Here is a 21,621-nt window from a genome sequence, read left to right on the forward strand (position 1 = left end):
ATATTCTGCTGTAAGATATTCCTGTTTGTTGTATAACTTTACCAAAGAAAGCACTATTTTAGGAGCATAGTTACAAACTGGATGAATCTTTGGCAGTGATCTTTAGTCACTTTATAATGGATTAGATGTTTTGTAGTAATAAACTTGAAGATTTTCTGTTTCTTACACTGAAACCTTGACCTTTCTAAGGAAAAAAGGCTTATTTACATCTGCTTGCTGTTAAATGTAGATTTGTAAGATTTGCAGGATACCACAAACACACCTAAATGTGTCCTTTCTTAGAACTCCTTAGTACTACTGACATCAAGTCCATGCCCATATTCCTTTTTCAGTATTAATACTAACCCATATGGGAAAGAATTTCTCCTTAGTTTTTTGTTTGTTTGTTTGTTTTTGGTTTTTTTTGGGTTTTTTTTTCCATTTAAATATACAAGGATTTGTAATTGCTTCAATTTTACCGTATTCTGTGCAGAATATATAAACTGTGTAACTTGTAGGGCTGTGCACAGTCGAGGAAGTGCCTGGAGTGAGAAGACTTGCACCCCCTTTTATCTCTGTTCTGTATTTCTTCAGAACAAATTCTTCTTTGTGTCAATTATTTCAGCGTGATTTGCTGCATTTTATAATAAATCATAACAAAGCGAATTTGTTACATCCAGGATTGCCTTGACCACCTTTAATGAACCAAACCACCTTCTGTTTAGCTTGGTGTGACCTGCCTCCCTACAGCCCCTATTAAATGGTCGTGTTTGGAGCAAACAGCACCAGGAAAACCAAGTTCTTGGAGAAAATTCTCTGAAAAGACCATTTTAGAGACCTTTACTTGCATTTTCCATGAATATGGTGTAGCATACCTGGAACTGGAAGGCATGTGCAAGCACTGGCTCCTTACTGGGAGGATGTTTTCATCTTCTGTGTGTTCTGTAACAACTACAGACTACTCTGATATATTTGCAAGAAAGATCTTTATATCTTATTTGTGCAGAACCAGCTCTCAGAGTAGCAGAGAACAAACCCATTCATGCTTTGTTTATGTTTTTGGTTTTTTCCCCCCCCTTTGGAAAATTGTATTTTGAATTAGCCTAAAGGCTTTTGAAACTCGGGGTGGTTTTGACTGCCTTCTATAGTGCTTTATTCCCTCTTCTCCCTCACCCCCAATAAATTAAGCTTGTCTGTACATTTATTTTTATGTACAGGCAACAAAGCACTGAGATTCTGATGTTATTTGTCCTGTAAACAGTTTATTTTAACTTTTCTATGATTACACTGTCTTTTCAAGACATCTGAATTGTTGAAAAAAAGTGGATGATCTCTGTGGTGTTATGGAGCCTTAGTTAGTTTTCTGCTTCAACTAATCTAACTGTTCTTTGGGACCAGAAGTACAAATACTTTGTGCCCATCTTAAAGAAGGAAAGGAATCTAGGAATTAAGGACTGAAATGTGAACAAAGTAAAAGTCATATCACTTAAATTATGAGACATTCTTGGGTGCTTTTTTGCGCTCTCATGATTACTAGTGACTTCTTCTGTGTTTTTAAGTATTAAAAAGGCAATTGTGAGACTGTTTGTAAAACACAATGTTTCTGAGTGACCTGTGCTATTCAAGTTACCACATATAAAACTCCTAATGTTTGAGCTTGATGCTTTCTCTACTTAACCTTCCTGTCTGTGTAAATTGTTTTGAACTGCAAGTGCTTATTTACTTCCCAAGAATGTATTGTTGACAGAAAACTTTTACTCTAAAGACCAAAACCACCTTCTTTTAGTCAATGAAGAATACCACTTAATTAGATTTGGCTACAGTTTGCATTTTTCTCTTATGTTAATGAAAGTGCCAGGTTGTTTTTTGAGCACTCACCTAATAGGAGATACTTGAGTTCTCCCAAGGTACCCAGTAACTTATGCTACAGTATCTTGCAACAAGAATAATTCTTATCTGGAGCTGCACTATCAATGGTAAGAAATATGCATTTAATAAATTCAAATTCTCATCTGGATAAGCCTTTTTTTGAGACTTTCGTATGGAAAGACTGGACACACCTCTTGTGTTGGTTAAATCATAGAAAGATAGAAAGTACCATCTTAAAATACTGCATACTGGAAGCTGCAGGTGTCAGATACAACACTGTCAAGAAAACTTCCAGCAGTGTTAATGCCAGCAAATTTGCTGTATGAATAATGGTCTCAGAAACTGTAGAACTACATGGTCCCAGGGACTGTTTTTTTTGTAAGTCTGGTATTTCTGTAAACTTTTCTAATTGCTCAGTCTTTACTTCTCATGTCCATTAAGCAGTTGTGTTATTCTTAACTTCATAGCCCACTTTTGAAATAAGATTGGAAATAATTGTCCTTTATTGTGTTACACAGTGTCTTTCAGGCACTGTCTGGTTTCCAGCTCCTACATCCCCTTTTCAGGCAATAAGATGAATTTCTTTAAGGGCAAACAACAGAGATAATTGAGGCTTGCTTTTTTTTCCCTCTCCCTAAGAATTCCATGTCTGTGTTTTGCTCTCAGTCATTGTCACAGCAGTGTGTGCTTTCTCACTACTCTAAAGTGTTCAGTAGTGATTAGAAAAAAAACTTCTCAGATGGTTGGGGTTTTTTTACAAGTATATTAAAAATTCAGTAGGCTAGTTTCATTTGGAAATGCTTGATAAAAACTCCATGAAAGAGACCTTAGTCCTTCTAAATAAGCTTAATTTTTAGCCTGTGTTGTACTTCTTGAAATACTTCTTGATATTCCTGTTGCAGTGGCTGACTTTTCCGGAAGTACCATTCTCACCTCATTCATCCCATGTTCTTGGTCTTCAGGATCTTGCTAAGTTGTTACAGAGAGCAAGAGTCTTAGACAGGCTTGGTCCTGTTTCAGCTGCAGTTGAAAGCTTGTGCTATTTGGTAATGAATTTCAAATTTAATAGCACTTGTTTTTATCCAGTAATAAACCCAATGTCAGAGCTGCATAGTCATTATGAAAATACATAAGGTTGCTAAGTGTAATTATAGCTGACAGTTCTATGAAACATAGCTTACAATTTAAAAATGACCAAACCAAATAGGAAAAATAATTGCAAGGAAAGGGGGATTTTGTTATATGGCTTTGTTTAAACTCCCTCTTCTGTGTCTCCTAGCTTTTTAGTTGGTGAAGGAGCTTACAGATGGGCAGTTGATCACGGGATACCCGCATGTCCTCCAGGTATCATGGCTACAAGTGAGTAAACTGGTGGTGTCAGTAGGAAGAACAGGACAGAGTAATTTTAGATGGTGCCTCAGCTTTTGTGGTGCACATCCATTCACTGTTCCTAACATTCCACTAGCTTTATGATGTTATGGTATATAAGGGTGGTTTAAGTTTACTAATTTAAGTATCTAAATAGAAAAACCTTTGAACTGTTACTTCAGCTGCATTTTAGCAATATATAATTGAAGTGAATCTGTGATTCTAGAACTAAATCCAATGATGGACCTATTTTTTTACCAAAATGTAGGTTCTTTAACAGCTCAGTCCTGCAGGTCTCCAGTTGTGATCCACCTTGGATCCTAAAAGCATCAGCTAGCCATGTATCACAATTGGGCGGGTGCCAGTTCGACTCTCAGATTCTGTAGTTACACCCATCTCTGAGTCTTTGTCCAGAACTGCTCTAGTCTAAACAGGCTGTCAAATTAATTTGCCTTTTTTTTAACCTAGATAGGCCTCACTATATGATGGAATAACCCAGCCCAGAAAACAGACTTGGATTGTGCTGTATATTAGTAGTAGTCTCTTAGGAGAACTTTTTGTCTTAAAATAAAAGAAGTGATTATACGCCATCTATAAACTAGGCTACAAATCAGTGCACTTACCCATGGAAAGGAGGATGTGGCTCCCCTTCCTTCCCTTCTCCAGCCCCCCTGCCTTTTGGAAAGTGCTGCTACTACTCTGTAGTTTGTTGCAGGGGTGAACGTGCCCTGTGCTGCCTGTTGAGGTTATGCAGGAAAAATCAGAGGCCATTACTCAAAGGAGGAGGACACAGAAAATTACAGAATGTTTCTTTATTTTACAGTAAACACTATTACTACTTAAAACAGTTGACTGGTCCCTAAGTCAGAGACTGAAGCCCAGAACTCCCATTAAGCCTTTTTTTGGGTCTAATTCTAAATGTAGATAAATATCTAGAAATTGCAGTTCAGAGTTGCTAATACTCAATGCTTTAGTGTAACCCCTGAAACAGTGACACTGTTTTACTTGATCATGCCAATTTTCATACATATTCATGGTACATTTCATTTTGAACAGAAAGGTTTCATTTCTGGCTCCACATGACTGAAACTTTTGCCCTATCCATGTGCTGTCCAAAACAGCATTTGCAGAACAACTGTTGGGATCAGTTAAGCAGAACATCTTTATTTCTATGGCTTTAGAAAAAGTAAAAACACTTAAAGCTTTGGGATTTTTGTGTTTGTTTGGTTTTTTTTTTTTTTTTGCTTTGTAGGAAAGTAGTATAGGAGATGCTTTAGAAAGGAGATCTCCAAACTAATTCTGTTTGCATGCACAAGTCTCCATTGTTTCTAGCACCAATGTGTTTCTGTTGTGACAGAGATGATTAGGTTGTGACATTAATTGCCAGATGATACCTTTCCTAGTTAAAATGTACCCTGGTCAGAGCAAATCTACATGTTGCATCTTAAAAATAACAATGACTACTGCTACTTTGGTTTGCCTTATCCAGACTATGAATTTTTGTTGGAGAAACATTAGAAGAATAACCAAGCTCCAAAATACCACTTTTTTTTTTGTCTACTCAGTGCATTCTATTTAACAAAACAATTTGCATCAGAACAGTTGAAACAACTAGAACTGACAAGTTAATTTTGCAGTATAATCATTAATGGTAGTGTTTCTTGTTTCTTTTCTTTTGAAAAAACAACAGAGCAGCAAGAAAGAGCAAACAGAAATGTGAAAAATCATTTGTAGAAAATGTTATGATGATTTTCATCCCAATCCTTAGCAAAGCTAGTTTTGTGTCACATTGACCTCTGGTCAGTGGGACTGGAAAGTAATCATGTGTGACAACATGAGATTGTCAGAGCTGAAAAATTGGAAATTCTCTCACAGGCTACATATAAGAAAGCTAAAGATTTATCCAATGTGACCATGGAAGGGATGGTTAGATACCTTAAGAAACAATTAAAGAGAATGTTGTTTCCAAGCAACCACAAAGAGATGTCATCTGAAGCGAGCTGTTGTGTTAAATAATGTAACAAACTTCAAATGAAGGGAGACCTTTGATTGTGCTTGCTACAATTGCTGTGGTAGAGTTTGCATGGAGAACTGGGGGTAAATTAACTGGAAATTCCATGACTGATGAATAACTCTGTAAAAGAAGAGCTGAACTAATTGCCAAACACCAGAAGAATACATGTAATAACTGAATTACAAAGAAACCCCACTGAACCCCCCAAAGCCCTAATCCAGATTTAGACGTGTTCTTATAGTAGGTATTAACAGGAGGAACTAGGAGCATGTTTTGGCTCCTCTGCACGTGGAAAATATATTCTTGAAGTTGTGTTATCCTGTCTCCCTTTTCCCAGACCTGAGATGGGAAGAGCAGTGTTCCACATGCTGTAAAGCTGGGACTGGGGGTCGGTTTGCAGGGATGGGGCTCACCCTGTTGTCAGTAACAAAGAAAGTGGCAGGATTAGCTTTGCCATCACGCTCCATAATTCCCTCAGAACTATCATCAAAGTATCTCAGCACCAAACTGAAGCATGTTTTAAACCACTTTACTTGTTGAACTACATCAAGGTTATGTCAAGGCTCACCTGCTTTGTCTTCTCCAGTTTGCCAAGTATGTGAGGAAATGGGATTTCTACCGTCTGTAGGAATCTGGTGGCTTTCCGGTGCACAGAGTGGGTGGTTTAAAGTAAAACAACACCTGAAATGTGATCTGCCTGTATTGCCCACAGCCTGCAAGGAAGCTGAATTTATTAATTCCTGCCTATACTAGAGCCTAATGCCTGCCATTACAGAGCCCATACTGGCTTATCCCAGTGCTTTGTTACCCTGTGCTAGTGAGACTGGTTTGAAAGTGTAATCTAAGTGCTAAGAGTGGAATCACAATTTAGAAATTCTAAATTACTGCATAATGCAATCTCTTACAAATATTAAAAATACACTTTAAATATGCAACATTTGAGGTACATCTTCAGCTGCCAATATCTGTGCCTGTGCTAGTAATAACCAAAACACTTATCTGAAATTGTCTGTTCAGCCAGTAGTAGATGCTAATTAATTGATTTGATGAATTTAATGTGGTGTAAGACAGCATCTTTTAGTGCTTACAATGTTAAGTGTTTGGAGGGAGAGAGAAGGAAGGCAACTACTCATGCAGCAAACTTGTAACTGTGGAGGTGAGTGTAAGCACTTCAGTAAATTGTTATGTAAGAACAAAAATAGCTGCAGTGGATCCACATGGTTGGATAACTGGAATCCAAGAGTAGCCACAAATTATGCTTAAGGAAGAATGTAAGAACAGAGCAAATATATACTTCACTTCTTCTATCCCTTATGTTATCCCAGACTCTAAATTCCTGACTCCTGAGTGATTCCGGCATACGTGGAGGCAAACAGTGGCATTTTCTGCCATGAGACTGTTGCTTCCTCTTGAACCTGTATTAGTTTCAGTACCTGCAAAAAACCTAATTCTCATTACTTTAAGACTTGATGAATAAAAGCTGCAGCTTTATTGTCAGGTTTCTACTCCAAATCCTTCTTTGGTCAAGTCCTCTTATTACCTTGAATAAATTAATGTCCCCAGTAAAATCACATCTTGTTGAACAGAGTCAGTGCTACTGTCGGCTGGCTTGGAATTCCACTTGTAACAGGCCCTTTATACTCATACTTTGTTTTCATTTTTTAACCAATTGTATGCATGCAAGGAAATTCCCTTTTATCTTATGGCTCTTGGATTCTTTAATTAGGGAGAGCCCTTTCTATATAAGTGTCATGCAGACTGTTATACTTCTTGTGACACCCTATATCTCCCAGCCCCCCAGTATTGCCTACCTGTCCTCCAAACCCCCAAAACTTGCCCCACTTCCAGTTCTCTCCTCACTTCATCATTACTGCATTAAGAAAACCATTTGCCATATTGCTGGAACTGTGCTATGGGGTCCAGTCAGTGCCTCAGGGCAGGGGCTCACACTGTGTTCTGTTCCATTCTTTTTAGGGGGAGAATGGAAGTGATCTGGAGGGAAACTCAAGGGTTTAGGAGGATTTGATTAGGAAGCTTGATTAATCTGAATACATGATGTAAATCTTCCCTGGATTTGTACATAATATTGTAGTTTCACTTGCCAATCTGAACAGCCAAGTGCAGCCAAGAGAATGGCTGTAAGTTACGCAGGAAAAAAGTTGGGCCAAAATACCTAGAAGATGCTTTGAATGAAAATTTCCATGGTGCAGGAAAGATTTCTTGATGGAAAAAAAAATTCTTCCAGGAAGTACTAAGAAATGGTTTATCCAGCAGCAGTTTACCCTGAGTTCTTGTTAGGAAGTACAGATCTATAGAGCAGTGCTCTGAGAGAGGTAGGTTATTTTTTTTAATATGCTTTTGATGGCAAGTGCCTTTTTTTCCCATTCGTGTTGCAGTCTCTGTCGAAGTGTGACAACATGGGAAGTAGCACTAGTAGTCTTTTAGTCCCAACACAAGCCTAAGTGGTGTTAATTTGTCATTTAAAATAGCTTTGTTAAAATGAAATTTATTTTCATCTGCCTGTTTTCATTTGTGCCATTTATTTTAGCAACTGCTCAACAGAATTCTTCACAGGATCATTTGAATTCCTGTGGGTTAACTAATTTGCTAGTATATTCCTTTTTAATTTTCTTCTCTCCAATAGTTGCATTCTCTTTTAATATGGAATAAAAAGATAAAATGCAGAAAGCTTTCTGGCTCTTTCAGTTGACTCTAAGAACTGTCTGCCAGGGGGTGCTATATGATTGGTCTGTACTTTAAAGATTCAAAAATATTCGTAGACTTTTCTTAGTCTTTTCAATTTACAGTTTGCTTTTAAACAAGGACTGCTGAACTGCTTACAGGTTGCATAATAATTTTTAATGACTGTAATAGAAACCTTGGATATGGTGTTTGTGTTCCCAGTGTAACCAGGAAGGTTTGAGTATCATCCTGAACTTGATTTGCAGTTTAGAGGTGCTAGAAATTTGTATTTGCTCCGTCTATATTTGGAACTTAATTGTTCGCTTAAATATTTTCTGAATCTTTAACGTAGCCTGAAAATATGGAACGGAATAGATGTGGTAAAAAAAGCATGGAGATTTTAAGGAAACGTGGGCTTTTTCCTGAAAATGTTTTGCATTAACTTTGGGCAAGAAATGATAGTGTGTTATAATAAACAGCCTGTCAGCTACAAACCTGTTTAAAGTACACAGGGCTAGAATTAATTAGTAGATGTGTATCAATAGTACCATTATTTAAAGAAAAATAGTGCCTTAGTCTTGCATTTTTTTCTGTATGTACAATTCGGTAGTTTCAAGGACTTCATGAGTAGAACAAGTCTGATTTTTCTCTCTAATAATTTTTCTCTTACCTCTGTTCTCTGGATCATTTCTGATGGGCTTTGAAAGGTGACTAAGAAGTTCTGAAAAGCTGTGTAGAAGTTGTCTTTCATTTACTTAGTCACTGTATCATTATCTCATAGAATTGTCAAGATTTTTGATTAAATTTTTATTTGTATGTAGTGTAACAGTAAAAAGAGTTAAGGGAATGATCAGAGTGCTAGCAACATTAGTACAAGAAATGAGCAGATGATGTGCAAGTTTTATATCAATCAGGTGGCACACAGATGACATCTCTGAACTGACTCAGAGACTAATGATCTGTTTCTTTTTCTTCCACTGACCTGCTTGGTGAAAATTATTTTCTCATCTCTTTCTGTTATGTGGTGATAACGTTGAAAAAAGCCTGCGAAAAAGCTGCATTTATTATCTAGCTGTGCTAGTTTAGGAGATGAACCTTGTGCTAATTACTGTGTAATGAAGGCCTTGTGACCCTTTCTCATCAGGGTACCCCGGAATACAAAAACCTTTTGATAATGGGAACATCTGTAACAGTCTTAGCTTTGAGCACAATGTACCTGGGAGATTTTTCTTCTGCATTTACAGATAATATGTCATATTCTCAAGTGCACATTCTGACAACACATCCCATAATACCAACCTCTCCTGCAGGCCAGGGGTGTTGAGCAGGAGCTACTTCCACCTGTTCTGTGCTCAGCCACTGAACATTCTCCACAGGGAGAGAATGTGGAGGACTGGGAAGGTGTTTTCGGGTCCTTGGTGATTATTCATTCGTTCTTAAAGAGTCACCTCATGCTGCGTTGCAGGGACATGTGATAAGTGCCATAAATGTGAGACTGAGGTGCTGAGCTTTTAATAATACTTTTGTTTAATAATATTTTAGTAGTTTGGTTAACAATATTTAGTTCTCTTATCAGCTGTTAAGTCTTTAATCTGGATGAGGCCTGAGCATGGCACTTTAAGATGAGCAGACAGTTATTTTGTAAAGCTATGGGATTTTTTGTCCTTTTTTTTTCTTCTTTCTCTCCTATCAACTCTGAAGTAGTTTTCTTTATGCCAGTAGGTGCATAAATGAGGGAGCAGGACAGAATAGCTGGTTGTATTCTGTGGCTCCCAAAACTCATCTCTTCTAAGCATGAGTTTGAGCATCCATGCTGTTACTGGGTAGGGATTACTGCCAGGGATTTTTATCTGAAAGCACTTACTTGATTTGCAACTGAACTTTTAAATTCTTGAGCACAATCAAAGAATGTTTTACTAACTACCTTTCCATAGATTTCCAACAACAATACCTCTGGGCTGTGAGTCAGTAATTTTTCAAACTAAAATTCCATCTGCTCCCTTACCTCTCTTTGTAGCTTCCTCCCCAGTCAGTAAGCTCTGCCTCTCTTACTTCCCTTTCTCCTTGGCCCCAGGTAACATCAGGCTGATGTAGCTATATTGCATTTGTTTTAGGAAAACATGCCTGTCTTCATCACTGTGTTGTGTCCCTTTCCTCTTCTCAAGCTTGGAATATGCTGTCTTGTTGGAGAAGGTGAGAGTGGTTTTTATACTGTCATTAAGAACAAGTGAAATTTTGTAGCGTCCTTGAACCACAAAGTTGAGGTTTTGTTTTAGATTTAATGTGAATTATGAACTCAAACTGTGTGTAGGAATTTTCCTTCTCTGTGTACTACTTAATTTCAAAATAAATTTACAGTGGGTTATTTTTCCATGTTGTGTGTGCATTGTCAACTAAGCATATTTGAATCCTGGATTGTATTTTAGTCCATGAAATGTTTTTTATTGAACTTAAAACCCCATAATATATTCTCTGTCAAGGACCAAACTTAGAGGATGTTTTCAGAAAACTCTAATTCATCTTTCATTTGTTTAGTTTGAAGCTCACTTGGGTTTTTTAGTTTCTTTTGTCACTAGTAGAGCAAGACGAAGCAACCAAAGTGCTGCTTATTTTAGTGGCCTTTATAGTGGTTTTACATAGGTAGAACATCACAAACACAGGAATAAACTGAGGGTAGGCAGCTTTTCACTTGCTTTGGTCTTTATTCCCTTATTCTGGAGAGAAAAATTCAAATTTAAGATTCAAGACATTTTATTTTTAACTGAGGTTGGACATAACTATGTCAGAGGAAAAAATTGTTCAGTTTTGATTTATAAACTGCTCCTTTATTTCACAGTTTTTGGGGCACTTTAGAGGTATTAGCTGGTTTATCCTGCTAAGAGGAGTTAATAACTACTGGTAGTAATTATTTTCTTTTTAATATCAGTCCTTGCTAAAACAAAATCTTCACCAGTTAGATGAAAGTTAATCCTAATAACTATCCTGAAGCTGAATGTAGTGTGAACATAAGAATTTCCCTTCTAGGGGATGTCTGACTAGATTGACTTTCCCTCACAGGGTGGAAAGGTCTGATAAACTGAATAAAAGTGAAGAGTATGAATTAATACATTATTTGTTTAAACCTGAGATTGGTCAAATACTGGAGCAGAACCTCGGAGGAGTTGTGAAATCTCTTATCTCTGAAGATACTCAAACTTGACAGGTTTTTATGCAGTCCTTTTAAACTGGATTTGTTTTCTTGGGGGGGGATTGGACTAAACAACCTCATAAAATCTCTTCCTACCTACATCATTGTATGTTACTAGAAAACTTTCTTCATCTGTCTGTCTGACCAAGATAGATAAACTTCCTTGTTAATAGTGATCTGGTTTCTGCCCTATATTTCCCAACTTATTGATACCAGTTTGAATTAACAATACATGTTAAGAAGTTACTGTTCACAATTACATCCTCCAAAGCAAATCTTCAGGATGTTTTTTGTTGTGGAAAAACAGAATCTTAAAGCTCAAGGTAAACTCTGAAAATTAATTGCTTAACAAAGGACTGAGGACTTTAAGTGAATGAAACAGGATAAATACTCTAAGGAGTAGTTGGAGTGTAGTTGCTAAGAGGCCTTATAGCAGCACCGTGCAGCTGGAAGAGCAGCTTGGAACTAGTCCATGTCTCCTCTACATTTTGAACTGGGGAACATGCAAATACTGCAGAAGGTTTCAGGACATTGCTAATATTGGGTTCTGGAGTGCAAGGAAAGCTGCTCATGTTCAGGTTTGCCTGTCTGGGCTCCTGCACCCTCCTGTTTGTTTTGCCTCTCCAGATACACCTTTTTTATGACTTGGCAGGAGGCAGTGCCAGCAGCAGGTAACAGGCTTAGGCATATTTTTCCCGGTGTAATACCTGCTTCTGAGGAGGACCAAGGCCACACACCATTCCTACTCACCCACACTGTGGCTCTGCCCACAGGTATTTGCTGTGCTTGGTGAACTCACGTCAACTTAGAAGTTCTCCTGTTTAAAAATTCTGTTAAAAACAATGTCCTGGCTTGGTTTATTTGGGAAGCTTCTGTTTAATAAGTTCTCGATTCTGTGTGAGGCCTGTTATTTATTTCTCCCCACTCCCAATTAGTCCTTGACTAAAATGATTCTTTACCTGCTCCCCCTTATCAAGTGTTTGGGTTTTACCTCTTGGACCTCATTTCAAATGTAGAAATGTGTTGTCCAAAGTAGGTGCATTAATCAGCTCTGTATATTAGAACAAGTTCCTTTCTTGGTGATGGCAGATTAATATGTGTTTGCAGTTTTAAGAAACTGGTATTCATTAGGTTTTTGGAGAGAAATGCCAGCTTTCTCATTACTTTTAGGTTATGTACTTGAATAACTGTGGGTAGTTTAAGGTCCAGTTTTATATACTTAAAAACAGGTTTAAAGGAGAGTTCACTAGGTGAATTTGGCACCTACATGGAGAAGTTTCAAAGAAGTAAAATGCTCACTGTCTGTTACTTTGAGAATTGTAAATGAAAGCTTTGTGTTCTGCTGGCTCTGCAATATTGACTTTATTCGTAGACTGTTCATGCAGCTGTTCCAGTCTTCTGAATAATAGTGATGTAGCTATATTCAGAATTTCATTTAAAATGCCATTTTTTGAAGTTTAAGTAGAAAACCTTCCTTGTGTAAGTCACAAATTCATATTACTCTGCTCTCCCAATAGCTTGATTTGGTGTGATTAAACAAGTGACAAAAGACATTTTTCCCCCATCTCTTTACATTTTACAGAGAATGTTAAAATAATCTGTACATAATATAGAGTCAAAACTAATTTAAACTAAACGTATCAATATATGCAATTTTTTCATGAACTGAAACTTCTAAAATGGGAACATGTCATTTTGGTCTCCTAAGCATAACAATTTTATTTTTCACTCCACTTTAGAGAACACTTCCTTTCTGAATGTGGGACTTAGATGTGGAAAATACATGTTTGCCTTTTCAAGACCTAGGTGGTCTTTAGACTGTGTTGGATTATGGAACATAAAACTATTGCTAGACTATTGTGTGGCTTTAAATATATATGGGTAAGCATACACATATGCAATTAAGGTAATAAAATAGTAACCTAAGTTTATGGATATCAGAATGAGCTCACATGGTATCTATTTACTTGTCAGCAGTCAAAAACAATAATTTTAACACAAGCCACTTATTCTGTTCCTTTCTGTGCAGTGCTGCTGCTTTGCCAAACAGAGAGATTTAGACCAGCACAACTTCCATGTGTTCACCAGTGTGTTTCTGCGAGATATTTTATTCATCACTGTTGCTCAACAATAGTAGAGCTTCTTAACTTAGGAAAAGATGTAAACATTTTGTACTGAAAATTAAATACTTAGTTGTTGGCTTTTTTATTGATGCTTTTTGCGTCAGTAAAGAAGTGGGGGATATGTCCTTCAAAATGTCAACTTATCAGTATTTGCTTAAATTAAGTAAATTTTACTTAGTTATTGCTTTTGAACTATTTTTATAGGGTTTAGTTTAGCAGCTTTTAAGAGGAACAAGAGGAAGCTGGAGTTGGCCGAAAAGGTGGAAACAGATCTCATTCAACTAAAGAAAAGAAGACAATCAAATGAAAAGGTTAGCTCCTGTTTCACATTCTGTTGTGTCATCCTAAACTTACAGCTGACTGCTAATAAATTTGTCATATATGATAAGTAAGATTAATGTAGCCTCAGAAGCCACTTCTCCTTGACCATCCCAATGTTTAGATGATACAGTGATAACTTATTGCAATTGAAACTTTCTGCCTTGCTATTTTGAAAACCATACCATACGCTTTGTACCTTGTTTATGCTAAGAAAATTACTTTTGCTTGTTTTGAACTGGAAATATGACAAATGTAAACACAAACAGATAATTATTTACCAAAACGTTTTCTTTAGCTTGGGATCTCTGTCACTGTTTCCCACTTTTTAATGTTTCCTGAGCGTGCTGCATTATGGAGCTGGAATTGGTGAAATTTGAAATATCAGGTAGGTAAACATGTGCATCTGTGCATGCATCTAGCATTGACCTGGCCCATATTACTTGTGCTACGAAACCACCAGGATTCCCTCTGTTCCCCTCCTAGTTTGAATGTAGAGCCTTTGTTACCTGTGAGAATGTCAGTCACAGTATTTGTGTTAAATGAGTATAGCTCATTAAATTAAATGCCTGTGCTTTATTTGGGGCCTGTGGGCTTTTCAGATTGGCCACTTTGATAAGCTGTCTGACCAGTGTGTAGGTATAAATAATGTATAAATCCCAGAGAATTGACAAAAAACTGTATTCTATGTAGTCCGTGCGAGTGCAAACTAGTGATAAATTCAGCAGTTTTCTTCTGTGTTCTTAGACTAGAAGTTTTCCCTAGCATGGTGCTAATTTTTTGATTTTCAAGGAGATAAGACCTGTAAAGAAAGTAAGGATTGCAGGGGGTGGGGGAAGTTAGTTATTTGTTTGGAATCTTCCCTGTTTACTTCACACACCTCCTTGAGAAACTGAATGTTGAAGTGTAGCTGAGGGAGGAGGGGTCTTTGTACAGTATCGATGTTCATGTAATAAGGGGCAAGTCAATGCTTGAAACAAATGCCAATGCATGAGCTTACCAACCTGCAATTTGAAATTTCAAGGGCTCCAGAGTCCTGTGCAGCACTTGTGGGAGATCCCCAAAGGCCAGTGGTGGTAGGTAAAGGAGATTATCAAATAGAGCTCTCTACTCACTGGTAAGTAATCCAGTAACACCACACACTGGGTTTGTCAGCTTGCTGGGCACATACTGTCTGTTTTTCCCTTCAGAAAATCAAATTAACAACAACAACAAAAAAATAGAATAATTCTCTCTAAGCTAGTGGAAAAAGGTCATTTAGCAAGGATGAGGCACGTGATTTGTCGTCCCAAAACTCACACTGCCAAAGCTGAACTCTCAGAAAAGGTTTAAAAAGAATTAATTTAGAACCATTTAAATATTCAAATAATTAAAAGTCAATCTTCTTGTCAAAGCTAGCCTTTAATTGATAGATAGTCATGTAACTTTTTTATTTGCTGTTCCTCTCTGGAGCTGCAGAATGTCCTTTTCGGCAGGAGTTCAGGGCTGGTTTTTTATCTAGTTTGACTCTGTGCTGCAGCTGAGCTTATGTCCCTCTGTTACCAGTACTGCAAGCTGGGAGAAGAGCAAGGTAGAAAGGATGTTAACAAAGGTGAAGTTGAAAGGAGATCATAACAAAAAGGCTGGTGTGGAGAGGTAGTGTTGCAGACCAAAAAGACTGAAATTACTTGGAAGTTTTAGCTGCTGTTAAATGTCACCAGCTAAAAAAGAAAATACACTTTTAAAAATTAGTTTTCAATAAAACTCTCTCTCATTCAAGAAGAATGAGAGACTATTTAAATTTCTCAGAGCTTGTATGGAAAAACTTGGCAGTGTAAATTACTAAAGGACTTTTATTTCCTGACTAAATGGAATTTTCTATTTGCTCTGTTTTTCATTGTTGACCCAATGCAGGATTTGCAGGGGGGTTGTATGATTGCACACAGGAAGATCCAGTAATAACTTCACCATTTTGAAAATGGTGTAAAAATTTAGACTTCAAGTTGTAGAGTCTTACTCATTTACACAGTTAAGAAATAATTTTTGTGTGTGAATTAACTAAACAAACTCATAGGGGGAGTGACTATGATGTGTTCATTCAGCCAGATGCCATTCTCGAGTTCTCCCCAAGCACCAGTAAATACCAGAAGTAAATGTTTGTCTTCTTACTCTGAGCCTGTCTTTTACCAGAGGAAATTGTCATTGAAAAAACTTAGAAGAGTTTGGCTAAGAGCCCTAATTTTATTTTGTCTTCTACTATTACAAACTTCTTTTACAGCTCTGCTGAAGTTACTTGTAAGAGGAGTTGTCCTCTCCTTTATTTCAGTAAGTGGCACTAAGAACTTACAGTACACATGATTTTTTTGGTATAGATTAGTGTTTATAAGTTAGTATTTTATAGGCTAGTTATTTAACTCCATAAATAACATTATTTAGTTTGAGTTTTAATAAACCTGGTTTGGTTTTTATCTTGTTTAACATATATAACCAAGTATTTGCACTCCAGTTTGAATTATATGAGTGGAATCAACAGTTTCATGGTCTTCAGCTACTGTATTAAGACTGAACATATTTAGAAAATGTTTATGTGCAGGTAATAGTAAGTGTAGCAATCAACTATGGCAGTCCTACTCTGTCTTATTTAATGTTGCATTTTGAACAGGAATTTGAATTTATATATTTCTTATTCCTTAAAAAAGAAAGAAATTTTTCCATCCCACATTCGTGCTGAAATGGCCTTTGATAATAATACTTCATAGACTTCAGAAGTACACTTCAAAATCCATTTAATATGGGAAAAGAAACCTAAATACTTTTCATTCATTCTAGTGAAAACAAAACCAAACCAAAACAACAGAACTCATCTGTGGAAATATGGCATGAAATAATTCCCTCATCTTGCGTGTGGAAGTCAGACAAAATATTCTCTTTATACACCAAACTACTGTTAAGCTGGGAAGGCTGGGGTTGTTCATAGAGCTTTGTATGATTAGATGATTGGGTAATAGCATATAGATGTTAATTACTTCAATCTGATTAATTTGGTATTTTGTCAGTTATACTCATAGATAACTTTTGATGGTAATTGTTCTGGAATTCTGTGAGAAAAGGCCCTGGGTGTAGAATCTTCTAGTGGGGACTGGGTAGAGCTCTTCTAAATCGTTAATTCCTTCCTTAGGGGCTTTTATAATGATGACTGTTTATGGGGTTTTTATGTGCAGAAAAAGGGAAGGATGAGATTTCTAAAACACTTGACAGAACTCTGCATTTGTGCAGATGAGCATCTTCCTGCTTTAAATCCATGTTCTTAGCAAAGTTTGAGTATTTGGACCATAGTTTCATGAAATTAACTTCCTTTCCTGTCACAAGATGCAAATTAATTAAGTAATGTGAGGTCTTACTTTGCACATTGACCTTTGGTTGTGTCCATGCAAAATTTTAACTACATAATAGATGATTTTTAGATTGCAATACTACATCATTAAAACCCCCAAACTGCTTTTGCAGTGGACCTGCTTGTATAAATTATTAGCTGAAGTCAGTATGGAATTCATTAGCAGATATCACCAAGTAATAATCAAGTTTCCTTAGAGAACTCAAAAAATTCTTAAATCTAAGGTGCTAAATTAATAAATCAAATACATAAAAAGATAAGGGCAAGCAAGCTGGGTCTTATTTAATCCCTGTTGGACCCATGTAAAGTTTGGGCTTATTTTAGACTTCATGAATTGTAGTGTTTAACATACTTGTTTTGATTATCCTGATACTCGCTTGACAGGATTATGTATTCTTCAACATCCTTATGGTTTGAAGAGATGAAATGTGTGACACTGAAAGTCTTCTCACCAGGTGTATACTTCCTGGAACTCCTCAGGCACGTGATGCCTTTTTGTGTGGAGATACACAGGATATACACAGGAAGTTCCTTTGTTAAATTGTGACAAACTCTTCATTTACTGGTTCAGAAGTCATAGGGTTGTCAGTGCGGTTTACATATGTATTAGATTTTTAGTCCTAAACTATAGAATTGATTTGTGATGTTACTTGTAAGTGTGTGAAGTCAGTAATGTTGAAATGGGAGCAAACAGAGTAAGTCTAGAATAGATCTGACAGTGTATTTTTCCCATGGGATATGGAGTAGAACTGGTCCCCACTGGTTTTCAGTTTACTGAGCAAGGATAAATATAACGTCACTTGTATATCAGTGAATCTTTTTCTGAACACACAACAAACCCCCTAACAAAGTTACGTTACTGAGAAGGAAAATATGGAATTCCTTTGCTTGACTGATGCAGATTTACTTCAGAGGGTTGTGTGGGCCAACACAACCTTCCCTTAAAAATGCTTCCCTTAGAAAAGGTTTCCGACCTCCTTAGTTACCTCATTTAAAAATAAAATAAGCCAAAGCAAGCAAATTACCACTGAATTGATGGCACATACTGATGGGAAATAGATCTTTGAAATGCAATAACGGTGAAGAAAGTTTCCATCTAGCATATACTTGTAAATGCTTGTGGATTTTTGATTAAAATATCTTTCTAAGAAAGAAATTAGTAATGGAGGTACTGAAGGCAAATATTTTGTGTGTGAGAGCCAAGGCAGAAGATGGATGGCAGATTGAGCAGATACTTTTACACGAGGCAAAGAAAGCTGCAAACATTTTTTTCCTAGGCTGTCAGATGATATGAAAAACTTACTGATCATCCTTCTGAGATGTATTTCTGTTCATTATAGAAGCCCTAAATGTTTGATTTTAATAGGAATTAAGATTGCACAGGTGGCCTTAATTCTGGTATTTCCTAACTTTGACAGGCTTGATTTTCATATCTGTAGTTGTCTATTAATCAAGTTTCTCGTTGAGGGTATAACTTCCTTTGATAAAAGGGGGCAGGGGAGGGACAACAAAACCTGTATCATATTAGTAGTTCTTCTCTATGTAGAAATTATAGGAGAATTCACATAGGGAAAAGCTTTGTCCAGTCTGGTCTTGAAAACCTCCCAAGGATGGGAGTCTGCACCTCCAGTGAGCAGCCTACTCTGCTGCTTAAGAACTTTTGAATCCACTGATAAGTATTGTTCAGACTGGGTTAATGTTACCTCAGTTAGGCCATGTCTGCAAGTCTCCAGAGCTGAGAAATACAGTTGCACACGAGATGTTAGGGAAGGGTTGCTTAATTTTCATTCATCTTTTCAATCAAGGGGGCATACTCTTTCCTTATCCCCTTTGTTCCAGTCCTCAAAACTCCTTTTGCCTTTCCTTGTCCTAGTTTTTTCCTTCCTCTGCTTTTTAACTTGCTCTTCTTCCCAGTGCCAGTTAAGACCCTGGGTCTATAACTTCTCACCCCTCTTCTTTTAAGGAGTTTCTCTGCTATGCTGTTGAGACATCCATCTGCTTGTTTTAATATTGAGTATGGTCAGTGCCAACTTCTGAGAGTAGAACTTGCTAAGGAAGATCTAGATGTAGATGCAGAGAAAAAACTTACTGTTACTCTGGATGAAAGCCGGGGATGACACTCATTCTTAGGAGTTCCAGTTGCTTGAAAGATACTGTAGTGTTGCATTGCATATTTTTCCTTTTAAGACTGACAAAGTATTAACTCAAGTGTTTTCTCTTCAGTGTGGCCAGAGTATCATCAATGTAGGAGTCCTAAAAATTCTGCTTGATAAGTGACATTGGAAATTCTAATTGATAACGGGAACTTTCTAATTTGAAGTTGAGTAGTTGGGTGTATTTTTTTTTCTTCCTCCCTCTGGATCCTAGTGCAAAAAATTCACATTTATATGAAAAGCTTAATATCCTTTGTCAAGTAAATTTATATAAGAGGCTTGAGGCTTGTGCAGCAGTAGTGTGCACCTTTGGAGTATGTGATGGATGATGGATGAATTTTGTTCATTGGTTTTATTTTCTGTACACTGCATGCTGTGTGTGTGGTTGGGCATGAAGGTCAGGGTGCCTTGTCCTGGGTTCTGCAGAGAGGGGAATCCAGGGAAAACCCAGGCAGAGTGGGGAAAACTGCTCCTTCTTTAAGAGTGACTGAACATGGTGTACTGAGGAAGAGGGGAAGGGCACAAAGATCCAAGGGGAGAGAGCAGAAGTGTTTGTGGAACAGCAGACGGAGAACTTGAGTCAGGAATGAATGTTGGAAGACCCCTGCTCCTAGGGGGGGAGATCTACCTCAGAAATGATGGTAAAGGACACTTTTTTAATGAGCAAAAGTTAAATTGTTTCACCCACTAAAGATTCCTAAACTGAGAAAAAAATCTTGGTGAAAGAATCTGACCTAGGGGAGATTTTTTTCTCAAGGCTTCTGTTTATCGTTTCACTCAGAATATCAGAATTTTCTCTTGACATGGTAAACTGCTTCTTGATTTTGTTTTGGTTTTTCTTGCTGTTGTTTTGTGTGTTTTTTTAATCATACATCTTTAAAGATCAGAGCCTCTGAAAATTCCATCTTGAAGCTTTTGGGAAGGGCCTTTTGGTATGAGATCTTCGGAGTAAGTTGGTGAATCACTTCTTAGCAGACAAGTGGCCACCACTAAAAAAGAGTATTTTTGGCACTTTTGTGAGTAAAGGCAGGTGATTTAAGCTTTGGATTAGTTCTGAGATGGTTATTACATTCTTGTTACCTTCTTTTTCTTTGGGTCCTGTCTGAGGCAAGAGAGCGTTTTAAGAAGATTTATGGCAGCACAGCGGGTACAATGTGCATGAAAACAAATCCATTTTGTTGCTAGGCCTGTGATTGGTTTTGTCTACTGTACTTTGCACACTCCTAAGTATCATCTGCCTCTAATATACTGTTTTTACTAGTTGTTCCTGTTTGTGTGTCCTGCAGGAGAACGACTCAGGAACGTTGGATACAGTTGGCGCAGTTGTTGTTGACCAAGAAGGAAATGTTGCTGCTGCTGTCTCCAGTGGAGGTTTAGCACTGAAGCATCCTGGAAGAGTTGGTCAGGTGATTATTAGGCAATATTTTAGTTGGTATTGACCATTCAGTGACAGCAAACTGTTGTTCTCCACTGAAGGCATTTTCACTTCACTGAAATGCAGTTTTTGTTCTTAGTGTCCTCCATCAGTGTAGTAAAACAGTGATAGGTAAGAGGATGTTCTGTAGTGAGTTACCTTTTGCCAGAGATATTAATAAGTTAATTTCTTGGGCTTAAATACCTCCTTAATACCACAAATAGTCTCTTAAATGCTTAAGAGTCTTAAAATAAGATTTCCCTCAATATTTAGGAAAGCTGTCCTAATTAATTTTTATATGATCTTGTGAATTGGTGGAAGTGACAAAGGCATTAACACAGAAGGTATTTGCGATGTGCTACTTATTATTATGTTTATAAATAATTTCTATTTCTATCTATCATTAATGTTATTAATATTTATGATATTTATATTTCTTGTTTGTCACCTTACTGTTATTAGGTGAGGGAATTTTGAGGTGCATCAAAAATGTTATCCTCCGTTGCTGTACAGCTGTATTTTTGGTTAACTTTTGCCACTGTCCTAAAAGCAGTTCTCTATTGAAATGTATTTAAGAGTTTTTGGGTTTTTTGGAATAGCAGAGTGAAAGAGATTTTATATGAACAGATTTTATATCTGTACCCTCCTTTTCTGGTAAGTTAGGTTAAAATACCATAGATCTGTGACAAACACTCAGATCTGAAGAAGAGTAAAAAAGAATGTAGCAAAAGGGATTGGAATTGCAATACAATGATGATGTTCTTTCTTATTTTTTGTATTAATAGATTTTTCTTGGATTTCTTTTTTTGTTGGTGGTGGTTTGAGATTTTTTGGGGTTTTTTTTTTTTTTTTTTTTTTTTTTTTTTAAGGAAGGGAACAAACCACAAATCTTGCATACTTAAAATTTATGAACAATGCACTTCTTTCCTTAGGCAGCTCTTTATGGTTGTGGCTGCTGGGCTGAAAATACAGGAGCTCATACCCCTTACTCCACTGCTGTGAGTACTTCAGGTATTTACTACTTTTATAAATACTTAACAAAGTTACTATCTTTCCATGATGTAATTAATTTGCAAATTCCAAATAAATTATTTCTGTGAATGGTGGATTCAAATATCAACGTTATTTCCAGACTATGTTC

General features: G+C 37.0%; 1 protein-coding gene across 2 annotated transcripts in view; it reads left to right on the plus strand.

Moving 5' to 3' along the window:
- Positions 1-21,621, plus strand: part of TASP1 (taspase 1) — a 75,469-nt gene that overhangs the window by 14,531 nt on the left and 39,317 nt on the right. The window contains exons 6-9 of one of the 2 annotated variants that reach the window (XM_018077604.3): positions 3,128-3,192; positions 13,427-13,533; positions 20,353-20,472; positions 21,413-21,491. In XM_018077604.3, coding sequence (XP_017933093.1) covers positions 3,128-3,192; positions 13,427-13,533; positions 20,353-20,472; positions 21,413-21,491 — 371 coding nt within the window. Of the gene's footprint in view, positions 1-3,127; positions 3,208-13,426; positions 13,534-20,352; positions 20,473-21,412; positions 21,492-21,621 lie in introns of both variants that reach the window. The other variant, XM_008932987.4, reaches the window with a different exon arrangement.

Source organism: Manacus vitellinus, unplaced genomic scaffold (assembly GCF_001715985.3).
Source record: "Manacus vitellinus isolate BGI_N305 unplaced genomic scaffold, ASM171598v3 scaffold_38_pilon, whole genome shotgun sequence".
Lineage (NCBI taxonomy): Eukaryota > Metazoa > Chordata > Aves > Passeriformes > Pipridae > Manacus > Manacus vitellinus.